The sequence below is a fragment of the Anomaloglossus baeobatrachus genome, chromosome 4 (assembly GCF_048569485.1).
Source record: "Anomaloglossus baeobatrachus isolate aAnoBae1 chromosome 4, aAnoBae1.hap1, whole genome shotgun sequence".
Lineage (NCBI taxonomy): Eukaryota > Metazoa > Chordata > Amphibia > Anura > Aromobatidae > Anomaloglossus > Anomaloglossus baeobatrachus.
This window is the reverse complement of record NC_134356.1, coordinates 17,854,927-17,879,325: the sequence shown is the minus strand read 5'-3', so window position 1 is coordinate 17,879,325 and position 24,399 is coordinate 17,854,927. Positions and strand designations below refer to the sequence as shown.

General features: G+C 49.7%; 3 protein-coding genes across 3 annotated transcripts; all 3 read right to left on the bottom strand.

The window, feature by feature from the left end:
* Positions 1 to 6,323: 6,323 nt before the first annotated feature.
* On the bottom strand, positions 6,324 to 6,968 carry LOC142302668 (histone H1.01-like). Its single transcript, XM_075343768.1, has one exon. It carries the CDS (start codon positions 6,966 to 6,968, stop codon positions 6,324 to 6,326), a length of 645 nt encoding a protein of 214 aa, XP_075199883.1.
* Positions 6,969 to 16,576: 9,608 nt separating this feature from the next.
* LOC142302255 (histone H3) lies at positions 16,577 to 16,987 on the bottom strand. The gene has a single exon (XM_075343329.1). It carries the CDS (start codon positions 16,985 to 16,987, stop codon positions 16,577 to 16,579), a length of 411 nt encoding a protein of 136 aa, XP_075199444.1.
* A 1,221-nt stretch (positions 16,988 to 18,208) lies between these two features.
* LOC142302254 (histone H1.2-like) lies at positions 18,209 to 18,814 on the bottom strand. Its single transcript, XM_075343328.1, has one exon. It carries the CDS (start codon positions 18,812 to 18,814, stop codon positions 18,209 to 18,211), a length of 606 nt encoding a protein of 201 aa, XP_075199443.1.
* Positions 18,815 to 24,399: the final 5,585 nt, after the last annotated feature.

The window sequence follows — 24,399 nt, the reverse complement described above, 5'->3', positions numbered from 1 at the left end:
TGTGTGTGCTCAGGACTTATTTTGTGGGCGGGGTTAACACTTTTGAACCGTCCCACAGACGCCCAGCAGCAGTTTGACGGCTTCAACTAGTAGGTGAGCACTGCCTCGTGCTGCGTGCCAGCAAACACGTGCTCGCTCCCCCGCACGCGCTCACCCGTGCCCGCTTCTCCATTACAGCTCCCCCGTGCTCGCTACTTTGTTCCAGCTCCCCCGTGCTCGCTCCCCCGTGCCCACTCCCACTGTGCTGCTATGTGCTCATTACCCATCTGCCGTGTGCTTGCTCCCTCTGTGTCCGATCCACCAGGGTTGTGTGCTTCTTCCCCAGGGTTGTGTGCCCCCCCTCTCCACTAGGTTTGTGTGCCCCCCCCTCCACTAGGTTTGTGTGTCCCCCCCCCCTATACTAGGTCTGTGTACCCCCCCTCCCCCAGAGCTGTGTGCCCCCCACTCCCCCAGAGCTGTGTGACTCCCCCCCACCCCCCAGTGCTGTCCACGCTCCCCCATGCTGTCTGCGCCCCTCTTGCAATGTCTGGGCTCTGCATGTGTTGTCAGTTTCCCCCGTGCCTCCTATTGCTGTCCGTGCCCCCCCCCCCCACTGCTGTCTGCGCTCCAATGCCATATCTATGCCTCCCAGTGATGTATATGTCCTCAGCCTTTTTTGTGACGTAAATATTCTCCCAGCCCCACCTGTGATGTATATGCTCCCAGCCCCTCCTGTGATGTATATACCCCATTATCTCCTGTGATGTATATATTACAGGTGGAGCTGGAGCATACACATCACAGGAGGGGCTGGTGGCTTATACATCACATTGGAGACGCTGGGGCATATACATCACAGGAGGGGCGGGGGCATCTCCTATTAATATATATATAAACAGCTGTCCCAATGTGATACATGTACCTCCAGTGTCTCTTGTGATGTATATACAGCGTTTGTTATGTGATGTATATGATTTACCAATCTTATCACAAAGAGTTGACTGCGCTCCAGACCCAGAAAAAAATGAAAAATAAGTTTTGAGAAGAAACATGATTGGTATTGTGAGGAAAGAGTTAACCTTTTTCACTGGTTAGAAAAATAATAGAAATTCATTCTCCCTGGCAAGAACAAGACCAGACTTATTTACGTAACAAACTCTGAGACCAAACTCAAGGACAGAGAATGTTTTGACTTAGAAACAACTGAAAAACATCTTATTATGAGAAGAAATGTTACAGACTGTTATGGGAATAAAAGTCATTATGTTAATTTCTCTTGTTGGGAACATGTAATCAACGACTTTAAAAAATATGTATGTTGCATAATTACTCCCTAATCAACTTTGTAATGTAAACAAAATAAAGACAGTTCTAATTGGGAGCCGCACCTTTCCAGGTCTTATGTGTATAACAGCGTCTGCCTGTTTTCATTGAGCTGGAATAGCAGAGGGGGGTTACCGGTACTCTCGCCGCATTCGGACATCGCTGAAGAAGACGTCACTCAAGTCACCGGAGAAAACACTTGGAGACTCCCAGGGTATCATGTATGACCACCGGTCACCTCTGCCGGATTGCGGGACACGGCGGCAGGACAGTCCGGCAATCAGGTCACCGGAGATCACAGCCCTAATATCGCCACATCCGCTCCTCTCTACAGCAGCAGCCTCACATTGTATAATTACACAGCAGGGCCACAGATAGGTCTGTTACCCCCATATACTCCTGAGTTCTCCCCATATACATCCATACAGGGCCATATACTGCTGAGTGCTCCCCATATACAGCCATAGAGGGCCATATACTGCTGAGAGCGCCCCATATACAGCCATAGAGGGCCATATACTGCTGAGAGCGCCCCATATACAGCCATACAGGGCCATACACTGCTGTGCACCCTCCATGTTGTCTACATCTCATATTGTACTATTTACACCCATATAAAGCTTTTTCATAGTGATATTCAGTGTTACACCAAACAGTGCAGTATTAGTATAATCTGAAGAGTCCATACAGCGCTGTATACAGCAATATAGTGCGGACATATCAATCACTCCCGGCCTGAGAAGATCACCCGAATCACCGCGTGTTACCGACAACTAAGAGCGGAAACTCTCAGCCATAGGGCGGAATTTTCAAATTTAACACTCAGCCAATCAGCAGTCAGTAAGGCCCTGGCTCAGCCCAACCCGTTACTGCCCGCGATGTTCCCAGCCGCCTCTGGAGCAGCAGAACGCAGGGATTCCAGTTATTTTCTAGTAAACCTATATAGAGTACTGTAATCTCCATATGCTGCATATACCGCCATAAACCTCAAAATGGTTTTGTATATGGACACTGCCATATAACCCCATACTTCTGTATAGTGCAGAATATTCCTAATCTAGTACTGTATACCGCAATACTGTGCTACACATCTACATAAAAAGTACTGTATATTCTAACTATAACCCTATATACCGCCCTATTGTGCTGTATACTCGGTTACCCCAGGATAAAGCTCTGCTGTAGACAATGTGGCGGCTCTTAGAAGAGCCTTTGTGGTGCGGAGCAGCGGTGGTGATCACTTGGCGCTGGTGTACTTGGTGACGGCCTTGGTGCCCTCGGACACGGCGTGCTTGGCCAGCTCTCCGGGCAGCAGCAGGCGCACGGCGGTCTGGATCTCCCGGGAGGTGATGGTGTGGCGCTTGTTGTAGTGCGCCAGGCGGGAGGCTTCCCCTGCGATGCGCTCGAAGATGTCACCGACGAAGCAGTTCATGATGCCCATGGCCTTGGAGGAGATGCCGGTGTCGGGGTGCACCTGCTTCAGCACCTTGTACACGTAGATGGCATAGCTCTCCTTCCGGCTCTTCCTCCGCTTCTTGCCGTCCTTCTTCGGAGTCTTGGTCACGGCTTTCTTGGAGCCCTTCTTGGGCGCTGGGGCGGACTTGGCGGGATCAGGCATGATGAGAGGAAAAAGATCTCTTCACTGGAGAGAGAATAATGATCCTGCTCCTCCCAGAGCGGCCGTATTTATAGCCCGGCCATGCAAATGAGCACTAATGACACATCGCTGTTCTATTGGGTGACAAAGGAAATCTGAACCAGCTCCGCCCCCTGCAGCTCATTGGTTGCCTCCTCTCTGCCGTCACATCAGCAGCTTCTCTCCTCTGTATCTCCCCCATACTACAGATCTCCATACAGTGCTATAAACCCCGCAGTCTACACGGCGCTGTGCACCCGCGGCCCCGTCACTCTGCCCCCGCTCTGCAGTGGCCGGTAATGCCCCGTATAACACGGAGGAAGCAGTGACTGCAGGAGCGGAGTCTCGGTGCTGAGCGGCCGCTGCTCACTCTCCTGACAGCGGCTTTTCCTTCTACATTCAGATATTTCACATTAGAAGCTGCAAAAACAACAACGGAGATTGGAAAACGAGAATTAGAGGAAGAGGCGGAGCTGAAGCGTCACCAGCCGCAGTCCTCTGTGCGGTCCGCCGCCCGGTGACTGCGGGGGATGTTCCCTCACTTCTGGGGAAATAGCAAATGATGATAACGAAGAACGACGGCGAGAAACACCGGATACTGAAGGGTTAACAGAGACGGACCACGTGGTGCCTGTAACCCGGAGCAGAGTGTGGGCGGGGACACAGGCTGCCTAAGAAGTGATTGGCCGAAAATCAAATTTTGAACTTCCCGCTCAGTGGCCGATAGCTCCTCCCACTCTGTCTCCATCCGTGTAACACGCGGCCTCTGGGCGGACGTTCTGCTGAGATTTCTACAATCCGCCGATCCCAGCGCCCGACACAGATCTGTGCGATCTGCAGACGCTGAAGTTTCTTTATCTCTTTCTCACGACAACCAATTACAAACACGGCACTATTTGAGCAGCGTGAAATCACAAACCGATACAATCTCCGCCCAACCTGCAGATAGTCTCCAAGCAGAACAGCGATCTGGAGTGAGGATCCCCCCGGAACGTCTTCAGATCCCACAGCTTCGACATCAGACACCGGATCCCAATAACAGCATCACAGGGCGCATGAATACCGCTGCGGAACCTTCCTCAGTCCTTCACTGATCGCTGTGATCCTGACGGGACCGGAGCCGCAAGAAGTAACCACAGCATCTCCTGCTCCAGCGTCACACAATCCGATCACTGCACCCGACACAGCAGGGATTGTAGCGTCTCCAGGACAAGGTGGTGACACTGATCATACAGCTCTGCAGGACAAGGTGGTGACACTGATCATACAGCTCTGCAGGACAAGGTGGTGGCACTGATCATACAGCTCTGCAGGACAAGGTGGTGACACTGATCATACAGCTCTGCAGGACAAGGTGGTGGCACTGATCATACAGCTCTGCAGGACAAGGTATGACACTGATCATACAGCTCTGCAGGACAAGGTATGACACTGATCATACAGCTCTGCAGGACAAGGTTGTGACACTGATCATACAGCTCTGCAGGACAAGGTGGTGACACTGATCATACAGCTCTGCAGGACAAGGTGGTGGCACTGATCATACAGCTCTGCAGGACAAGGTGGTGGCACTGATCACACAGCTCTGCAGGACAAGGTAGTGACACTGATCATACAGCTCTGCAGGACAAGGGATGACACTGATCATACAGCTCTGCAGGACAAGGTGGTGACACTGATCATACAGCTCTGCAGGACAAGGTGGTGGCACTGATCATACAGCTCTGCAGGACAAGGTGGTGGCACTGATCATACAGCTCTGCAGGACAAGGGATGACACTGATCATACAGCTCTGCAGGACAAGGTGGTGACATTGATCATACAGCTCTGCAGGACAAGGTATGACACTGATCATACAGCTCTGCAGGACAAGGTGGTGACACTGATCATACAGCTCTGCAGGACAAGGTTGTGACACTGATCATACAGCTCTGCAGGACAAGGTGGTGACACTGATCATACAGCTCTGCAGGACAAGGTGGTGGCACTGATCATACAGCTCTGCAGGACAAGGTATGACACTGATCATACAGCTCTGCAGGACAAGGTATGACACTGATCATACAGCTCTGCAGGACAAGGTTGTGACACTGATCATACAGCTCTGCAGGACAAGGTGGTGACACTGATCATACAGCTCTGCAGGACAAGGTGGTGGCACTGATCATACAGCTCTGCAGGACAAGGTGGTGGCACTGATCACACAGCTCTGCAGGACAAGGTAGTGACACTGATCATACAGCTCTGCAGGACAAGGGATGACACTGATCATACAGCTCTGCAGGACAAGGTGGTGACACTGATCATACAGCTCTGCAGGACAAGGTGGTGGCACTGATCATACAGCTCTGCAGGACAAGGTGGTGGCACTGATCATACAGCTCTGCAGGACAAGGGATGACACTGATCATACAGCTCTGCAGGACAAGGTGGTGACACTGATCATACAGCTCTGCAGGACAAGGTATGACACTGATCATACAGCTCTGCAGGACAAGGTGGTGACACTGATCATACAGCTCTGCAGGACAAGGTTGTGACACTGATCATACAGCTCTGCAGGACAAGGTGGTGACACTGATCATACAGCTCTGCAGGACAAGGTGGTGGCACTGATCATACAGCTCTGCAGGACAAGGTGGTGGCACTGATCATACAGCTCTGCAGGACAAGGGATGACACTGATCATACAGCTCTGCAGGACAAGGTGGTGACACTGATCATACAGTTCTGCAGGACAAGGTGGTGGCTCTGATCATACAGCTCTGCAGGACAAGGTGGTGGCTCTGATCATACAGCTCTGCAGGACAAGGTGGTGGCACTGATCATACAGCTCTGCAGGACAAGGTGGTGGCACTGATCATACAGCTCTGCAGGACAAGGTGGTGACACTGATCATACAGCTCTGCAGGACAAGGGGGTGACACTGATCATACAGCTCTGCAGGACAAGGTGGTGACACTGATCATACAGTTCTGCAGGACAAGGTGGTGGCTCTGATCATACAGCTCTGCAGGACAAGGTGGTGGCTCTGATCATACAGCTCTGCAGGACAAGGTGGTGGCACTGATCATACAGCTCTGCAGGACAAGGTGGTGGCACTGATCATACAGCTCTGCAGGACAAGGTGGTGACACTGATCATACAGCTCTGCAGGACAAGGTGGTGGCACTGATCATACAGCTCTGCAGGACAAGGTGGTGACACTGATCATACAGCTCTGCAGGACAAGGTGGTGACACTGATCATACAGCTCTGCAGGACAAGGTGGTGGCACTGATACAGCTCTGCAGGACAAGGTGGTGACACTGATCATACAGCTCTGCAGGACAAGGTGGTGGCTCTGAGAAGAGCCTTTGTGGTAGGAGGACAGAGCGGCTCCGCTTATTTCTTGGCCGCGGGCTTCTTGGGTTTAGTCGCCTTCTTAGCCGGACTCTTGGCAGCTTTGGGTTTTGCCGCCTTCTTAGCCGGACTCTTCGTCACCTTCTTGGGCTTTGGAGCGGCCTTCGGCTTCTTGGGGCTCTTTGCCGCTTTCTTGGCGGCTGCTGCGGGCTTCTTGGCCTTTTTTGGGCTTTTCTTGGCCGCGGCCGGAGCCTTCTTGGGCTTCTTCGGAGATTTGGCCGCTTTCTTGGCTGCCGGCTTCTTAGGCTTGGCCGCAGCTGCTGGCTTCTTCTTGGCCGCTTTGTCCTTCGTCTCCTGCTTCTTGTTCAGCTTGAAGGACCCGGAGGCGCCGCTGCCCTTCACCTGGAGCAGGGAGCCCTTGTTGACCAGAGCCTTGATGGCCAGCTTCAGGCGGCTGTTATTCTTCTCCACATCGTATCCTCCGGCAGACAGAAGCTTCTTCAGGGCGGCCAGAGACACCCCACTGCGCTCCTTGGAGGCGGACACGGCTTTCATGATCAGGTCGGAGGCGCTGGGACCGGAGGATTTGCTGCTTTTCTTGGCGGCCCCGGATTTCTTCGGCACCTTCTTAGCTTTGGCGGCCGGTTCGGCGGGAGGAGGAGCGGCGGCCGGTGCGGTCTCTGCCATCGTGTGATCGGGAAATAAGCACAAAGAAGTCCGTAGGGAAAAATCACTGAGACCGAAGCTGGCGGCGCCTATTATATATACAGACTTACTGCGCACTAATTGGTTGCTGCACTATACCGTCCTGAGCTTCCATTGGCTGACACTGAGCACAGGCCCCGCCTTCTCCCGGCTGAGCCCAGTGAAGCTCCGCTCTCCCCTTGTGCTTCCCTGCCCGGGATAAAAGCTCTATATTATCGGCTACAGCCGGACGGGTGAGGAGCTTCCGCCATCACTTCTCCTCCACCATCATCTCCGCGGAGCGTGTGTGGCCGTCACTGCCAGAGATGCCGGGAAAGAGCGCAGAGGATCCCGGGATCAGCGCCGCCGTCCTCCCGATCTGCTCATCACTAAGTGTCCGGGAAGATAAACCTGCTGCGGGAGCTCGTCCTCCTATTCCCAGCTCTTGTCACCACCACAGGGATCTTCACTACAATATATATCGTGCAGGAAGCGGATCGTACAATGTGGGGGCGATCTGGAGCTGCTGACATCCCAGAAGGGTAACACAGGCGATGGCCTCCGCTGCCTGCACCTCCCGGAGCTGGAATATATCTATCCCGTGTGTGCAGAGTATTGGGGGGGGACACGTCTCCACATTAGTGGATCACACCCGGAGGAGGATGAGTGCGATCTCCGGCACAAGATTGTGTCTTATCCTCTGTGAAGCTTTTATCTCTGAGGCCTGTAATGGAGGGAAGAGCTGTGCTCAGGCGATGGCTTCACAATGCGACTCACTCCACATCAGAAAGCGGAAAAAGATTCGTGTGATCACAGAAATATTAATTGACACATCTAACACAATCTATTGTGCAAAAGGTGAAATACTGAGGAAGAAGCGGAGACACAAAATGCAAAATCCACACACAGAGCACCGCTGTATATACTGCACCATATTTAGTTATAAGTAAAAAGGTTTTTGGTGCCATTAAAAGGTATTACAAATACGAGAATGAACTGTAAATTTTTGCTTCACTGAGAGCAATCAATCATACTGCACAATTAGCACAGCACTGATCAACAGTGTCCATAATAATAAAGCAGGGTGTAGAGTCCACATCGGTATGTACTATATATACAGCTGTGTACAATATATACTGTATAGCCTGTGTACAATATATACAGCAGTGTGTACAATATATACAGCAGTGTGTACAATATAGTGTCCTCATATCTTTACTTTATACAGACTTGCAGAAGAGAGAAGAAGGAAAATCATCCTGATGTATCTGTGAACTCTGCAGAATTCTCAAGTAAGTGCTGGGAACAGGGGAAGGTTATGGCTGCTACAGCGAAAGAAACGTGTGAAGACATGGAGAAAGCGGACAAAGTTATGAAAATGGAATGAAAGCTTACATGCCAACAAAGGATAAACAGAAAAGAAGTTTAAGGACCTAAATGCTTCCTCTGTTTTCTTCTTGTTTTGCTCTGACTTCGTCTTGAAATCAGAGGGCAGCAGCCAAATGTGGAGTTACATTTCATCAGGGAACAAGGCGCTTTACGAGAAGAAAACATCGAAGCTGAAGACGTACAAGGATATGGCGCTGTATCGGTTCAAAGGCAATTAGATAGAGCTAAAAAAAAAGCCCTGCTGAGCCTAAAAAATGCAAGAGAGGAGGATGATGAAGACGAAGAAGAGGATGAATGAGCAATCTCCATCCGTCTAGCATTTATCCTCTGTACGCCCCATTCGCTGAAAGTGTAATAAATGTTTTCCTTCAGAAAGTTATTAAATTATTTCACAGGTTTCCTTAATTTGGAGTTAAAAAATAACCCTTATTAATTTAAAATCAATTCCTATAATGTCCAATTATGGAAATCACAAATATGAAACACGTGAAGTGCAAATTAGATGAGTGTAATGTGGGCAGATCCTGCTTCTCTTCCAGCGGCTCCTGATGACTCCACTGGTACAAGACGCTCCTGTGTCCAGCCCCGTCCTCACTCCCCATGGGGCGGCGCAGTGTGGTGCACGGACACTGCCGCTCACACTGGATCTATATACAATGAGGACAGACAATGTGTGATACGAAGTCCCATCCATGTATCTCCAGTGTTTTATACTCCCATATCGTACCATGTATCGCGCCTCTATATAGAGCTGTGCAGACTCGGACGTGTTCACACTTGCTGTATTCGGAGTCGCTACTCAGTTCTCTTTATGCTGCACAGACCCCATTATAAGCCTCCATATAGCGCTGAATATAAACCTACATATGAGACATTCACTCAGCCACAGACCTCCCCCTGACACCGCGGGCACCGAAAGCAGAGGAAACTCAGCCATTGTGCGGGAATTTTAAATTCAGAGCTCAGCCAATCAGCGCATGGTACGAATCTGGCTCAGCTCATATAATTCTTTAGAAAAAAACTGTGGAAAAGAGAAGCGCAATAGGGTCTTACCCCAATAGATTGGGGGGGGGGGTATCAAGAGGAAAAGTGGTACTCACCTATAGGGGTTGTGACAGTCACAACGCCTATAATCGCATATATGTCACTCCACAGTCACGGCAGCGGTCCCCGGGTATGGCAGATAAAAGAGAGTAGTAGAGTCGGGTGTCCTAGCCGCGCCAAATGACCATTCGATCATGGAAGTAGGAGATAATTGTAACTTTAATTGAGCATAAGTCAACGCGTTTCATAAGCCACCGCTTCCTTCCTCAGGACAAAGATAGCAAAAGTACAACAAATCTGTTTGTTTTTACTTTTGCTTTTGTTTTTAATTTGTTGTACTTTTGCTATCCTTGTCCTGAGGAAGGAAGCGGTGGCTTCTGAAACGCGTTGACTTATGCTCAATTAAAGTTACAATTATCTCCTACTTCCATGATCGAATGGTCATTTGGCGCGGCTAGGACACCCGACTCTACTACTCTCTTTTATCATATAATTCTTTACTCAGACGCTCAGTGTTAACCCGTTAGTGCCCGTGATGCTTAAAGCCGCTGATAGAGCAGAAGAGAACTTTATGTCTGGAATGTTTACACCACTATGGAGAAAGTGTATGCGGCTCTGCATGGAGTATAAAGTGGTGTATGGAAGGAGAATACAGCACTATATGGAGGTATTCAGTTTATGGATAAAAACAGCACAATATGACAGTTTACAGCAGTATATGGAAGTATAAAGTATATTGGTGGTCTGTGTGCGTGCCTCTGGATAAGTGCCTCATAAGTGTCAGAAATATACCAGAAATGAACCAGACATGACCAGAAGGTAAACTTCAGCTCTTTCTAACCAAGTTTTCCACTGACACAACTTACTTGTTAAATCATACACTTACCACACTACCCCCACCATGTTCACCTATGCCCTCACAGTCTTTGCCCTCTCCTCCTCACTCTCCTTCACTATCCCCACACCCCAGCACCCTCTAAGCAAATATTCATCTCCCCCTCCCTCCTGCCTTCTCATCTGTCCTCATCTGCTGACCTACTCCTGAACCTCAGGTCGCTCCTAATATCGCGCAGACCATGCCGTCCACTCTCCTTCTCCCACCTGCTCTCCCTTTCTCTACTCCTTCTCACTGCTGGTGACATAGCCCCCAATCCTGGCCCCCCGTGGATGGTACACCCCTCTTTATCACCCACCCACCACTCTCCACATAATAGTAACTACCGCAATCTATCCAACATAAAAACTATTCCCCTCTCACCCACTCTGCCGCCCCCTCTCTCAGGAGCGCTCTGGAATGCCCGTTCAGTGTGTAATAAACTGCACATCATTCATGATCTCTTTACCTCTAACAATCTATCCTTTCTAGGTATCACCGAAACATGCTGACACCATCCAACTCTGCCTCCCAGCTGCACTATGCTACGGTGGCCTGCACTTCTCCCACACTCCTCGCCCTGGCAATAGACAAGGTGGAGGAGTGGGCCTCCTTCTTTCTAACAACTACAACTTCACCACAATCCCACCTCTACCCTCCCTCGACCTGCCTTCCTTTGAAGTGCACTCTGTCCGAATCTATTCTCCCTCCAACCTCCAAGTGGCTGTCATATACAGACCCCCGGGCGCCACCACTGCCTTCCTCGACCACTTCTCTGCCTGGCTTCTACACTTTCTCTCTGCTGACATTCCCACCATCATCATGGGTGACTTCAACATCCCCACTGACACTCGCCAACAAGCTGCTTCCAAACTCCTCTCCCTTGCTTCGTCTTTTGGCTTAACTCAGTGGTCCACCTCTGCCCACCCACAAAGATGGACACACACTAGACCTTATCTTCACCCGCCTCTGTCCCCTTTCTGACTTCACAACTTCCCCCCTCCCCCTATCTGACCACCATCTTCTGACCTTTTCAGCCCTGTCCTCCTCACCTACCCCCCCTGTCCAGCACCTAGCACATCCCCGCAGAAACCTTGCACACCTCAACATGCACACCCTCGCCGACTCTATCCTCCCACTGTCCTCCATATCGTCCCTCCACGACACAGACAGCGCCACTACTTTCTACAACACCACCCTCACATCAGCTATTGATTCAGTCGCTCCCCTTGTGCATGGCAGAGTGAGACAAATCAATAGACAGCCCTGGCACAATAGCCTCACTAAAAAACTTAGGCAAAGGTCTAGGGGTGCAGAGCGGCGGTGGAAGAAAACGCACTCCCAGGAAGACTTCACCACATTCAAAAATGCAATTCACACATTTCGTTCAGGTCCTCACCTCCGCTAAACACGATTACTTCAGAAACCTCATATCCTCTCTAACACACAACCCCAAACAGTTATTCAACACTTTCAACTCCCCTCCTTCGCCCACCACTGCCCCCTCCAACCTCCCTCATTTCTGCAGAAGACTTTGCCACCTATTTCCAAGAAAAAATCGACCTAATAAGGCAAGTCTTCTCTGCTCAGCCACCACAACCCCTTCATGTAGCTGACCACTGCCCCCTCCCCCATAAACTTCCTCCCCACCATCACCGAAGGAGAGCTTGCACGTCTGCTCTCAAAAGCGCACCTCACCACCTGCGCACTTGACCCCATGCCATCCCACCTCCTTCCCAACCTCACCACCATCCTTATTCCAGCCTTAACCCATCTCTTCAACCTATCTTTAACGACTGGAACCTTCCCCTCTGCCTTTAAACATGCAACAGTCACACCTATCCTAAAGAAAACCTTCCCTCGATCCAACCTCTACTACCAGCTACCGCCCCATATCACTACTCCCACTTGCCTCAAAACTCCTGGAACAGCATGTCCATGCTGAACTTTCCTCCCACCTCTCCTCTAACGCTCTCTTTGACAACCTACAGTCCGGCTTCCGTCCACATCACTCCACCGAAACTGCCCTGACTAAAATCACAAATGACTTGCTTACTGCCAAAGCGAACAAGCACTTCTCTATACTCCTACTCCTAGACCTGTCCTCAGCCTTCGATACCGTTGACCACTCCCTCCTATTACAGACCCTCTCTTCCCTTGGTGTCAGAGATCTTGCCCTCTCTTGGATCTCTTCATACCTCTCAAATCGCACTTTTAGTGTCTCCCACTCCCACACAACCTCTTCATCCCACCATCTCTCTGTTGGCGTCCCTCAAGGCTCTGTCCTAGGACCCCTACTTTTCTCTATCTACACATTTGGCCTGGGACAACTCATAAAGTCCCATGGCTTCCAATACCACCTATATGCCGACGACACCCAGATCTACCTCTCTGGCCCAGATGCCACATCTCTGCTGTCCAAAATCCCGAAATGTCTATCTGCTATATCCTCCTTCTTCTCCTCTCGCTTCCTAAAGCTCAATGTGGCCAAAACTGAACTAATCATCTTTCCTCCGTCTCACCTACACTCTCCACCTGATCTATCTATTACAATAAATAACACCACGCTCTCGCCAGTACCCAAAGTTCGCTGCCTCGGAGTGACCTTTGACTCTGCCTTATCCTTCATACCACACATCCAATCCCTCACCACCTCCTGCCGTCTTCAACTCAAAAATATTTCCAGAATCCGCCCTTTCCTCAATTTGCAATCTACTAAAATGCTAGTGCATGCCCTCATAATCTCCCGCCTCGACTACTGTAACATCCTCCTCTGTGGCCTCCCTGCCAACACGCTTGCCCCTCTCCAGTCCATCCTTAACTCTGCTGCCCGACTTATCCACCTCTCTCCTCAATACCACCCCGCTTCTCCTCTCTGCATGTCCCTCCACTGGCTTCCAATCTTCCACCGTATCCAATTCAAACTTCTAACACTGACCTACAAAGCTGTGCATAATCTTTCCCCTCCGTACATCTCCGAACTACTCTCCCACTACACTCCAACACGTCACCTCCGGTCCTCCCAAGATCTCCTCCTCTCCTCCTCTCTCATTCGCTCCTCACACAACCGACTCCAAGACTTCTCCCGAGCATCCCCAGTCTCCTGGAACTCGCTGCCTCAACACGTCAGACTATCCCCTACCCTTGCAAACTTCAAACGGAACCTGAAAACGCACCTGTTCAGAAATGCCTACAATCTACAATGAACTCGCTGCCGCCCGACCACCGTGCGGAGCTGCCGCCCGACCACCGTGCGGAGCTGCCGCCCGACCACCGTGCGGAGCTGCCGCCCGACCACCGTGCGGAGCTGCCGCCTGACCTACACCCCACCTATTGTCTCCTCCCCATAATCCTATAGAATGTAAGCCCGCAAGGGTAGGGCCCTCTTCCCTCTGTACTAGTCTGTCTACTGTAACTTGTATACGTATTTTGTATGTAACCCCCTTCTCATGTACAGCACCATGGAATTAATGGTGCTCTATAAATAAATAATAATAATAATAATAATAGTATAAAGCACTATGGATGGTGTATAGGGCACTGCACGGGTTATACTGTACTATGTGGACGTATACACCACTATATGGAAGGATTATGGAGTATACAGTACAGCGGGGAGATTGAGACCTGTCACATTTTAGCGAAAAATTGTATTGTTTTTTTTTTCGGGGGCCTCAATAGAGACTAGTACTGCTAGAGCGCTGTATAACGTCCACTCAGGGCTTTCTACTCATCATAAAGTGCTCTGCACCTAAATGTAATGGTAGACATCTCTATAGAGTGCGGACACCCCCTAATAGTAAAGATGACCAGTGTTGAAAATAACCTACATATTAAACATTCACTCTGAGCCAGACCCTCTCGCCTGACACCACGGACTGAAGAAAGCGAGATAGAAACTCAGCCAATCAGCACTAAGCAGATCTCCGGCTCCGCACAGAACCATCTCCGGCTCCGCACAGAACCAAAGCGTTAACTTAGTGTACGCGATATCCCACGCTGCGCTATAGGGCTGCTACAGCAACGAAGCCCCTCTCCGCAGCAGGACCTGTAGCGTCTTCTAGACTAGAAGATGTGTGGGGCTCTGAGAAAAGCCTTTGTGTTATATTTTTTTACAGCAGAAGTATTAACCCCCGAAGCCGTAGAGTGCGGCCCTGGTTAGTTTTCCCAAGTGCCCCTAAAGCAGCGCAGCCTGCAGTGATGGAGCACAGCGCCGATCTCCCACCCCTCTATGCAAGAGCTGTAGCTTCTCCTTGTGGATGGCTCTTAAAAGAGCATTTGTTTGTTTTTTTTCCAGCAGAAGCATTAACCCCCGAAGCTGTAGAGAGTGCGGCCCTGGCGCTTGAGCGCGTACACCACGTCCATGGCGGTGACGGTCTTCCTGTTGGCGTGCTCGGTGTAGGTGACGGCGTCACGGATCACGTTCTCCAGGAAGACTTTCAGGACGCCGCGAGTCTCCTCATAGATGAGGCCGGAGATGCGCTTGACGCCTCCTCTGCGGGCGAGACGGCGGATGGCGGGCTTGGAGATGCCCTGGATGTTGTCCCGGAGAACCTTCCTGTGCCGCTTGGCGCCGCCCTTCCCCAGACCTTTCCCTCCTTTGCCGCGTCCAGACATCTTCTATGAAGTCAGCAGAAAACTATGACTGACGAGCGCACAGTCCTCCTTTATATCCAGCGAGGGAGGACCAGAAAGAGAACAGGAGAGAAGACGTAATTCCGAGGCGGAACATTTGCATCGTCAGCTCCGCCTCTCCTATGCGGATTGGCTGAGCGCAGAACTGTTAGGGATTTTGAATTTCCCGCTCATTGTCCGGTTATTTTCCTGCTTCTATCGTGATTATGTTAAATATAGACAACCTTCATTCCAGTAAACCCCATATAGTGCTGTATATTCCAATTTTATCCTGCATATCTCCATATACTGGTATATAACCCCCATATAGTGCCATAAATATTACTGCTGTACACTCCCACATGGTACAGTATACCTGCATAAATTAGCCATATACATACGACATATTGATCTATAAGCCCATATAGTACTAACGTGTATAGTCCTCATATAATCCTGTATACCTCCAAGTACTGTTGCATACTGCCATTATGTGTTATATAACACGCACCAATAAAATCATTTTCTGTCTGCGGAGCTGGATTTCTCCTCTTTGCAGTTAGTCCCGGCAGTAACTATCCGTGCTCCGCAGATGACTGCACTCAGGCATTACTGGGGAGCTGGACTTTGTCTCCTCACAGTCCTGATTACCGCCATATAGTGCTGTACACCCTATATACATTGTGCTACAAATCACCATAGAGCATATTGGTGCAAACACCCACATTGTGCCATGTCCCTTTTGTTTTATTTCTCCATGTAGGGCTGTATCTTCCCATATAGTGCGCTATAATGGTAATATAGTCCTATGAGGGTCAAGAAACTTGCTGCAAAGTGATGATTGGCTGAAAAAATTGAACTTCCGCTTAGTGGCCGATAGCTCCTCCCGCTCTTTGTCGCCATCCGTGTATAACACGCGGCCTCAGGGCGGACGTTCTGATGAGATTTCTACAATCCGACGATTCCCAGCGCCCGACACAGATCTGAGCGATATGCAGACGCTGAAGATGTTTATCTCTTTCTCACGAGTCTTAACGAATTACACACACGGCACTATTTGAGCAGCGCCAAATCACAGCCCGATACAATTTCCGACCGATCTGCAGATATTCACCAAGCAAAACAGCGACCTGGAGTGAGGATCCCCCTGGAACATCTACAGATCCCACAGCCCCCGACATCAGACACCGGATCCCAATAAGTGCATCACAGGGCGCATGAATATCCCTGCGTAACCCTCCTCAGTCCTTCACTGATCGCTGTGATCCTGACTGGACCGGAGCCGCGGAGAGTAAATCCAGCGCCACAGCATCTCCTGCTCCAGAGGTGACGCAATACGATCACTGCCCCCGACACAGCAGGGATTGCAGCGTCTCCAGGATCAGTGGCGGCTGAAGAGAGCGGTCTGGAAGACTCCGATATCACCCCAAACTGCGCCGCACATTGAGCCGCTCCTAGTGAAAGGACAATGGTAAGAAACCACCATAATAATCTAGATACAGACACTGCGGCTTGTGCTTAAGAAACAGAAAACAAGAGACAAACCGGAGACTCGGCAGCGCCGCCCGTCACATGTACAGAGACCGCGGGGAATGAGGCGGAATCAGAAACCAGGAATCAGCTCGTCTGAGGGAGGATGTGGTGGCTCTGAAAAGAGCCTTTGTGTTGTGCTCGGGGGTGCGGGACAGATCTACGCCCTCTCCCCGCGGATGCGGCGGGCCAGCTGGATGTCTTTGGGCATGATGGTGACCCTCTTGGCGTGGATGGCGCACAGGTTGGTGTCCTCGAACAGCCCCACCAGATAAGCCTCGCTGGCCTCCTGCAGGGCCATGACAGCCGAGCTCTGGAAGCGCAGATCGGTCTTGAAGTCCTGGGCGATCTCTCTCACCAGGCGCTGGAAGGGAAGCTTCCGGATCAGCAGCTCGGTGGATTTCTGGTAGCGGCGGATCTCCCGGAGAGCGACTGTCCCCGGCCGGTACCGATGCGGCTTCTTCACTCCGCCGGTGGCGGGAGCGCTCTTCCTGGCGGCCTTAGTGGCCAGCTGCTTGCGGGGAGCTTTCCCTCCGGTGGATTTACGGGCGGTCTGCTTAGTTCTGGCCATAGCTCTGTATAGAGGAGAACAGGAGTGATGAGAGCAGTGGCGGGAGCAGAGTATTTATCCTCCTGTGCGCGTCCTCATTGGCCTGTTTATAACCGCCCCTGCACGCCATTAGTTACTGCACACAAAAAAAAAAAAAAACTATCTAGCCAATAACCACCTGAGGACTCTGACCAATCACTTTTGAGATAAAGCGCCGCCCCTCAGTAACCCCGCCCCTCAGTCTGCTCGCCACCCTTGTAACCCCGCTTTTTCCTGTGCGTGTCGTCAATGATCTGCAGAAACACGCTCCCTGTAGTCTATTGGCGATGTGACAAAAAAGAAAAATAATACAGCCAATAATCATCATCCTAAGTCTCTTACCAATCAGTCTTCAGAAGAAGCTCCGCCCTTTAGAATCCCCCCTCGGTAACCCCGCCCCTGTTGTAACCCGGCTTGTGTCCCCTCCCATGTTGCGCTCAGCTACTCACTCATTTCCCGCCGCTCTAATAAACAGTCACTTCCCGGCTACACGCGGCTCTGGAGCCACCGATGTAACTGCAGCTTCATCTCCCCGCACACAGCGCTGTACAGTGCAGCCCCCGCATTATCACTACATCCCCCGGCAACATAATCATCTACCGCCCCCTGTACACGAGATCACCGCGGAGATCTACATAGCGAGAAATACAAATACTGGTCATAGGGGGACAAGAGTGACACTGATCACACAGCTCTGCAGGACAAGAGTGGCACTGATCATACAGCTCTGCAGGACAAGAGTGGCACTGATCATACAGCTCTGCAGGACAAGGTGGTGGCACTGATCATACAGCTCTGCAGGACAAGGTGGTGGCACTGATTATACAGCTCTGCAGGACAAGGTGGTGACACTGATCACACAGCTCTGCAGGACAAGAGTGGCACTGATCATACAGCTCTGCAGGACAAGAGTGGTGACACTGATCACACAGCTCTGCAGGACAAGGTGGTGACACTGATCATACAGCTCTGCAGGACAAGGTGGTGACACTGATCATACAGCTCTGCAGGACAAGGTCGTGGCACTGATCATACAGCTCTGCAGGACAAGGTCGTGGCACTGATCATACAGCTCTGCAGGACAAGGTGGTGGCATTGATCATACAGCTCTGCAGGACAAGGTGGTGACACTGATCATACAGCTCTGCAGGACAAGGTGGTGGCTCTGAGAAGAGCCTTTGTGGTAGGACAGAGCGGCTCCGCTTATTTCTTGGCCGCGGGCCTCTTGGCTTTAGTCGCCTTCTTAGCCGGACTCTTCGTCACCTTCTTGGGCTTTGGAGCGGCCTTTGGCTTCTTGGGGCTCTTTGCCGCTTTCTTGGCGGCTGCTGCGGGCTTCTTGGCCTTTTTCGGGCTTTTCTTGGCCGCGGCCGGAGCCTTCTTGGGCTTCTTCGGAGATTTGGCCGCTTTCTTGGCTGCCGGCTTCTTAGGCTTGGCCGCAGCTGCTGGCTTCTTCTTGGCCGCCTTGTCCTTCGTCTCCTGCTTCTTGTTCAGCTTGAAGGACCCGGAGGCGCCGCTGCCCTTCACCTGGAGCAGGGAGCCCTTGTTGACCAGAGCCTTGATGGCCAGCTTCAGGCGGCTGTTATTCTTCTCCACATCGTATCCTCCGGCAGACAGAAGCTTCTTCAGGGCGGCCAGAGACACCCCACTGCGCTCCTTGGAGGCGGCCACGGCTTTCATGATCAGGTTGGAGGCGCTGGGACCGGAGGATTTGCTGCTTTTCTTGGCGGCCCCAGATTTCTTAGGCTGCTTTTTAGACTTGGCGGCCGGTTCGGCGGGAGGAGGAGCGGCGGCCGGTGCGGTCTCTGCCATCGTGTGAGCGGGACGTAATCACAGAAATCTTCTGAGAGAGAAAAATCACTGACACGGGAGCTGGAGGCGCCTATTATATATACAGTCTTACTGCGCACTGATTGGTTACTGCGCTACACCATCCTGAGCTTCCATTGGCTGAAACTGAGCACAGGCCCCGCCTTCTCCCGGCTAAGCCCAGTGAAGCTCCGCTCTCCTCTTGTGCTTCCCTGCCCGGGATAAAAGCTCTATATTATCGGCTACAGCCGGACGGGTGAGGAGCTTCCGCCATCACTTCTCCTCCGCCATCATCTCCGCGGAGCGTGTGTGGCCGTCACTGCCAGAGATGCCGGGAAAGAGCGGAGAAGATCCCGGGATCAGCGCCGCCGTCCTCCCGATCTGCTCATCACTGAGTGTCCGGGAAGATAAACCTGCTGCGGGAGCTCGTCCTCCTATTCCCAGCTCTTGTCACCACCACTGGGAACTTCACTACAATATCCATCGTGCAGGAAGCGGATTGTACGATGTGGGGGCGACCTGGAGCTGCTGACAGCCCAGAAGGGTAACACAGGCGATGGCCTCCGCTGCCTGCACCTCCCGGAGCTGGAATATAAATCTATCCCGTGTGTGCAGAGTATTGGGGGGAGGACACGTCTCCACATTAGTGGATCACACCCGGAGGAGAATGAGTGCGATCTCCGACACAAGATTGTGTCTTAAGGCCCCGTCACACACAGAGATAAATCTTTGGTAGATCTGTGGTTGCAGTGAAATCATGGACATATTGTTCCATTTGTACACAGCCACAAACCTGGCACTGATTGTCCACAATGTCACTGCAACCAAAGATCTGCCACAGATTTATCTCTGTGTGTGACAGGGCCTTTATCCTCTGTGAAGCTTTTATCTCTGGGGCCTGTAATGGAGGGAAGAGCTGTGATCAGGCGATGGCTTCACAATGCGACTCACTCCCCATCAGAAAGCAGAAAAAAATCCGTATGATCAGTGAAATATTAATTCACACAAGTGACACCAAATATTGTGCAAAAGGTGAAATACTGAGGAAGAAGCGGAGACACAAAATGCAGAATCCACACACAGAGCACCGCTGTATATACTGCACAGACTGCACAATCAGCACAGCACTGATCAACAGCATTATAAGTGCCCATAATAATAGAGCAGGGTGTACAATATATACAGCTGTGTGTACAATATAGTGTACTCTATTGTTTACTTTATACAGACTTGAAGAGAAGGAAATGCATCTGTGCATCCTAATGCATGTGAGAACTTTGCAGAATTCTCCAGTAAGTGCAGGGAACAGGGGAAGGCCATGGCTGCTACAGCGAAAGAAAAGTGAAGACATGGAGAAAGCGGACAAAGTTGGTTATGGAAGTGTAATGAAAGCTTACAAGTCACCAAAGGAGAAAGAGTGAAAAAGTTTAAGGACCAAAATGCTCCCTCTGTTTTCTTCTTGTTTTGCTCCAACTTCCCTCCTGAAATCAGAGGGCAGCAGCCAGGTCTGACCATTGGGGACGAGGCAAAGAAATTAGGAGAGATGTGGAATAATAATTTATCAGGGAACAAGGCGTGTTATGAGAAGCAAAAAAAACCCTGAAGAAGTACAAGGATATGGCGCTGTATCGGTCCAAAAGCAAACTAGATAGAGCCAAAAAGGTCCCTGCTGAGCCTGAAAAGGGTGAATAAGAGGATGAAGGAGCAATCTCCATCAGTCTGTTTTCATTTGCGTCTATAGCACGTCCCATTCACTGAACGTGTAATAAATGTTGTCCTCCAGAAAGAATTATTAAATTGTTTCACACGTTTCCTTAGTTTGGAGTTAAAAAATAACCTTTATTAATTAATTGAAAATAAACTCCTATAATGTCCAATAATAGAAATCACAAATATAAGAAAACGTGAAGTGCAAACTGCTGCCTAAATATGATGTACCCATCCACAATCCATATTACATGGGCTTTTTATAAAGCATTCATTCTGCCATTATTTACAGAGCAGACAATGTATATGGCGCTGATTCATCTACTATACGAGACAAGTCACTGAACAGATCATATAATGTTGATAGACAATAGATCTGAGAGGGGCACACTTATTATTATAATCATTCACTAACGTCTCCACTATAGATAGTCAATTATCTTATTTAAGAAATGCTCAAGTGACTATTACAACATTCCAGTCAGTGACTGAGTAGATTAATACCAGTCTCAAGAATCAGGCTATACATCCTATTTTCATTGGTCAAAAGTGAGAGCAGATAGCAGCGTTAGAGGAACGTTTTCAGTAACTAAATCAAGTTTTCCTGGTATAGTATGCACCTCCAGCCAGAAGAGTAAACATTTCTACTATACTCAGGCGGTAACATCAGGCCACGTGGAGCTGGACTGTGGAGATTCCCAGCAGCTAAACTGCCAATACGCCCTGTGCAATGTACTGAGCGGTAGATCGTTTTATCTCTAGTGCCTGTGCTCTCTATCGTGTACGCGCCCTACGCGTTTTATCTGAATTGTTGATTGCTGCCCAGATTCATCAGGGGTATGTGGCAGCTTGTCTAGTTGCATGATGTTACATATGATGCATGTAACAAATAGTAGGCTGCATTATAGCTACAGCGGGGAGCGGCTCCTGCTTCCTCCCTTCAGTCCACCAATCAGCCTGCGATCCATGACATGATGGAGACTGCTGGCTATCAAAGCGGAGAAATGGGGAAACAGTAACCACGGCCTAACACAGCCAATAGCGTTGCTCAAAGCAGCATCAGCAACCAATAGAAATGGATTTCGGACCCAATCATAACTTATGCAGACACAGACCCTATGCAGTACAATGTAAGAATCTGCAGCAGTAAGTGACAATAATAATTACATTATATTTATCACCAGCAGTCAGTAACATCAGCATTTACTATAAATTCATAAGAGACCGGCCTAAATCTGTATAACATAAAGCCCATTCACTTCTATAGGTGCACGGCAATATATCAGCCGCGGGGATAATAATGGGGTGTTTATTATTAGCTGTAACATTAGCATTAGATCAGATGAATTACCTGCAATACAAGCAAAGCAGGTGACAATGAGGAGCTAAACACGGGGCTGATACATAGCGGCATTATTGTATCTACACTGCAGCCGCCATCGCAGCAATCCCGATTATTCCAATATCAGACACAGAACAGCTCTACTCAGCAAATACAATGCTCAGACTCGCAGGGATTATGCAGCAGAGCATAATAGCCATGTATAGGATTATAGTTATATTACAATTATTACATTTCTTCTCTTTATAATAATACACTCACAGATGAATCTATAACTCAACATTTCATTGCACAAATGTCCTTGTTCTGGGCAGAAAGAGGAAGATGAAAGCTCCTAAACCCGAACATCTTCATTGCACGACCTGCTCTGCTGGGAATCTGGCTCTGACAGTTTCTGAGAAGCTACATCTCCTGCTGAGGGGGGAAGGGCGGGAGATCGGTGCAGCGCTGCCCGGCTTCGCCCGGGTTAATAACTGCTGTTAACAAAATAGAATGTATTAACATTCCCGGGATAGAATGTATGAATAGAATGTATTAACGCCCGGGATAGTAACTGTCTCTCTGTTTCTCTCCCATTCTCTGTCTGTCTCCTCCTCTGTATATATCTCTCTGTCTCTCTCACTATCTTTGTCTGTCTGCCTCTGACTGTCTCTGTCTCTTTCTCCGTCTGTCTCAATCTCTTTCCCTGTCTGTCTATCTATCTCTTTCCTTGTCTATCTATCTCTGTCTTTTTCCCTGTCTGTTCCTTTCCCTCTCTTTCCCTGTCTGTCTGTTTCCCTGTGTCTGTCTCTGTCTCTTTATCTGTGTCTATCTCTTTACCTGTCTCTCTCTTTCCCTGTCTGTCTCTTTCCCTGTCAGTCTGTCTCTTTGTCTGTGTCTGTCTCTTTGTATCTGTCTCTTACCCTGTCTATGTCTGTTTCTTTCCCTGTCTGTGTCTGCCTCTTTCCCTGTCTGTGTCTGTCTCTTTCCCTGGCTGCATTGTGACACGCCAACATTCCATAAAAGGGCGTGGCTGCACATTCTTCTGAAGTTCTGGCTGCACTGTGGCTCCCAGCTTCATTCGCTTTAATGGAGGCAGGTTTTTTGGCGAATAACTGTAAAGCGTGGGGTTAAAATTTCCCCTCAAAACATAGCCTATGACGCTCTCGGGGTCCAGAAGTGTAAGTGTGCAAAATTTTGTGGCTGTAGCTGCGACGGTGCATATGCCAATCCCGGACACACACACACACACACACACACACACACACACACACACACACACATTCAGCTTTATATATTAGATATATATACACCGTGTTTTTCATTTTATAAGGCACACCAGATTTTAAGACGCACCCCAAATTAAGAACTTAAAAAGGCAAAAAAAAAAAAATTGTTGTCCTTCATATAATCCGGTGTTGTCTTACCGGAGGGGGGCAGCATTGGTGGTGAAGCGGGGTCACAGGAGGCAGAGGTTGTGCTGGCAGCCGCAGCGGGTTAGTAGCGTAAGCCACAGCGGGTCCATACAGAGAGGAAGCCAGCACCGACAGGCACCCGGCTGCCTGCATGCAGCCACAGGCACCCGGCCGCCAGAACGCATCTGGTCGCCACACAAACAGCACCCCGGTAAGCTGTTTTAGAATTTTAAGATGCATCCCTCATTTTCCTCCTAAAGAGGAAAAATGCGTCCTATAATCCGAAATATATATATATATATATATATATATATATATATATATATATATATGCATCTCACATGGATACGCAAGATGCCCAGTGTCTGAATTATGGCCTATAAATGGTGCACAACACTAGGTCAGGCGGGTTAGTTAGCACTATATTATAATTATAAGTGCATCACACATGACATACTTGCCAATTTACCACCTGAATTCAGAAGGTCCACACACGTCCTGCAAAAATGTATAAAATGTGCCATACCTCAAATAGTGAGATATTAGTTGATATTTTGGCCCAAAATATGGAAGCTCGCAATCCACGTCAAGGATTCTCACATTCGTGTGAGATGCACATATATATAGTGCTGGTTATCCTCCTGACCTAGGTTTCTGATGTTATTTAAAGCTCCTTTTGGTGAGTTTTTTGTTACAGCTCTCCACAGGCAGAGCTAGGCCCCATGGCGGATGTTGGGAGTAGTAGTCTATTAGTGAAGCGCAGGGCTGAAGGTGGATGAAGAAAGGGAACGACACAGGGATTGCAATCAAAATTCTTTACTCACTGTTGAATATCCCATAGCAGCACCCATAGTTCAGTGACCCAGTTGTCCATCAAACAATAAAACTGGGTTAACAGGAACACATGTCTAATATGGGTAGGGATACTCCGGACCGGTTGGCATTCCAGAGCTTGTTTCCAAAGTCTGAATATATTTATCAAGAGCCCTAATGGTATGGGCTGGGGTAAGTTCCTGGTGGGGGACTGGCACCGGTTTCTGTTCCAGGACAGCCGCCTCCGGACGACACAGCCCCACATCCAGGGCGTACCAGCCCCGCTCACCCTTGTGCCAGGTGAAAGACACAGAGTCTCTTGGGTAGAGGTC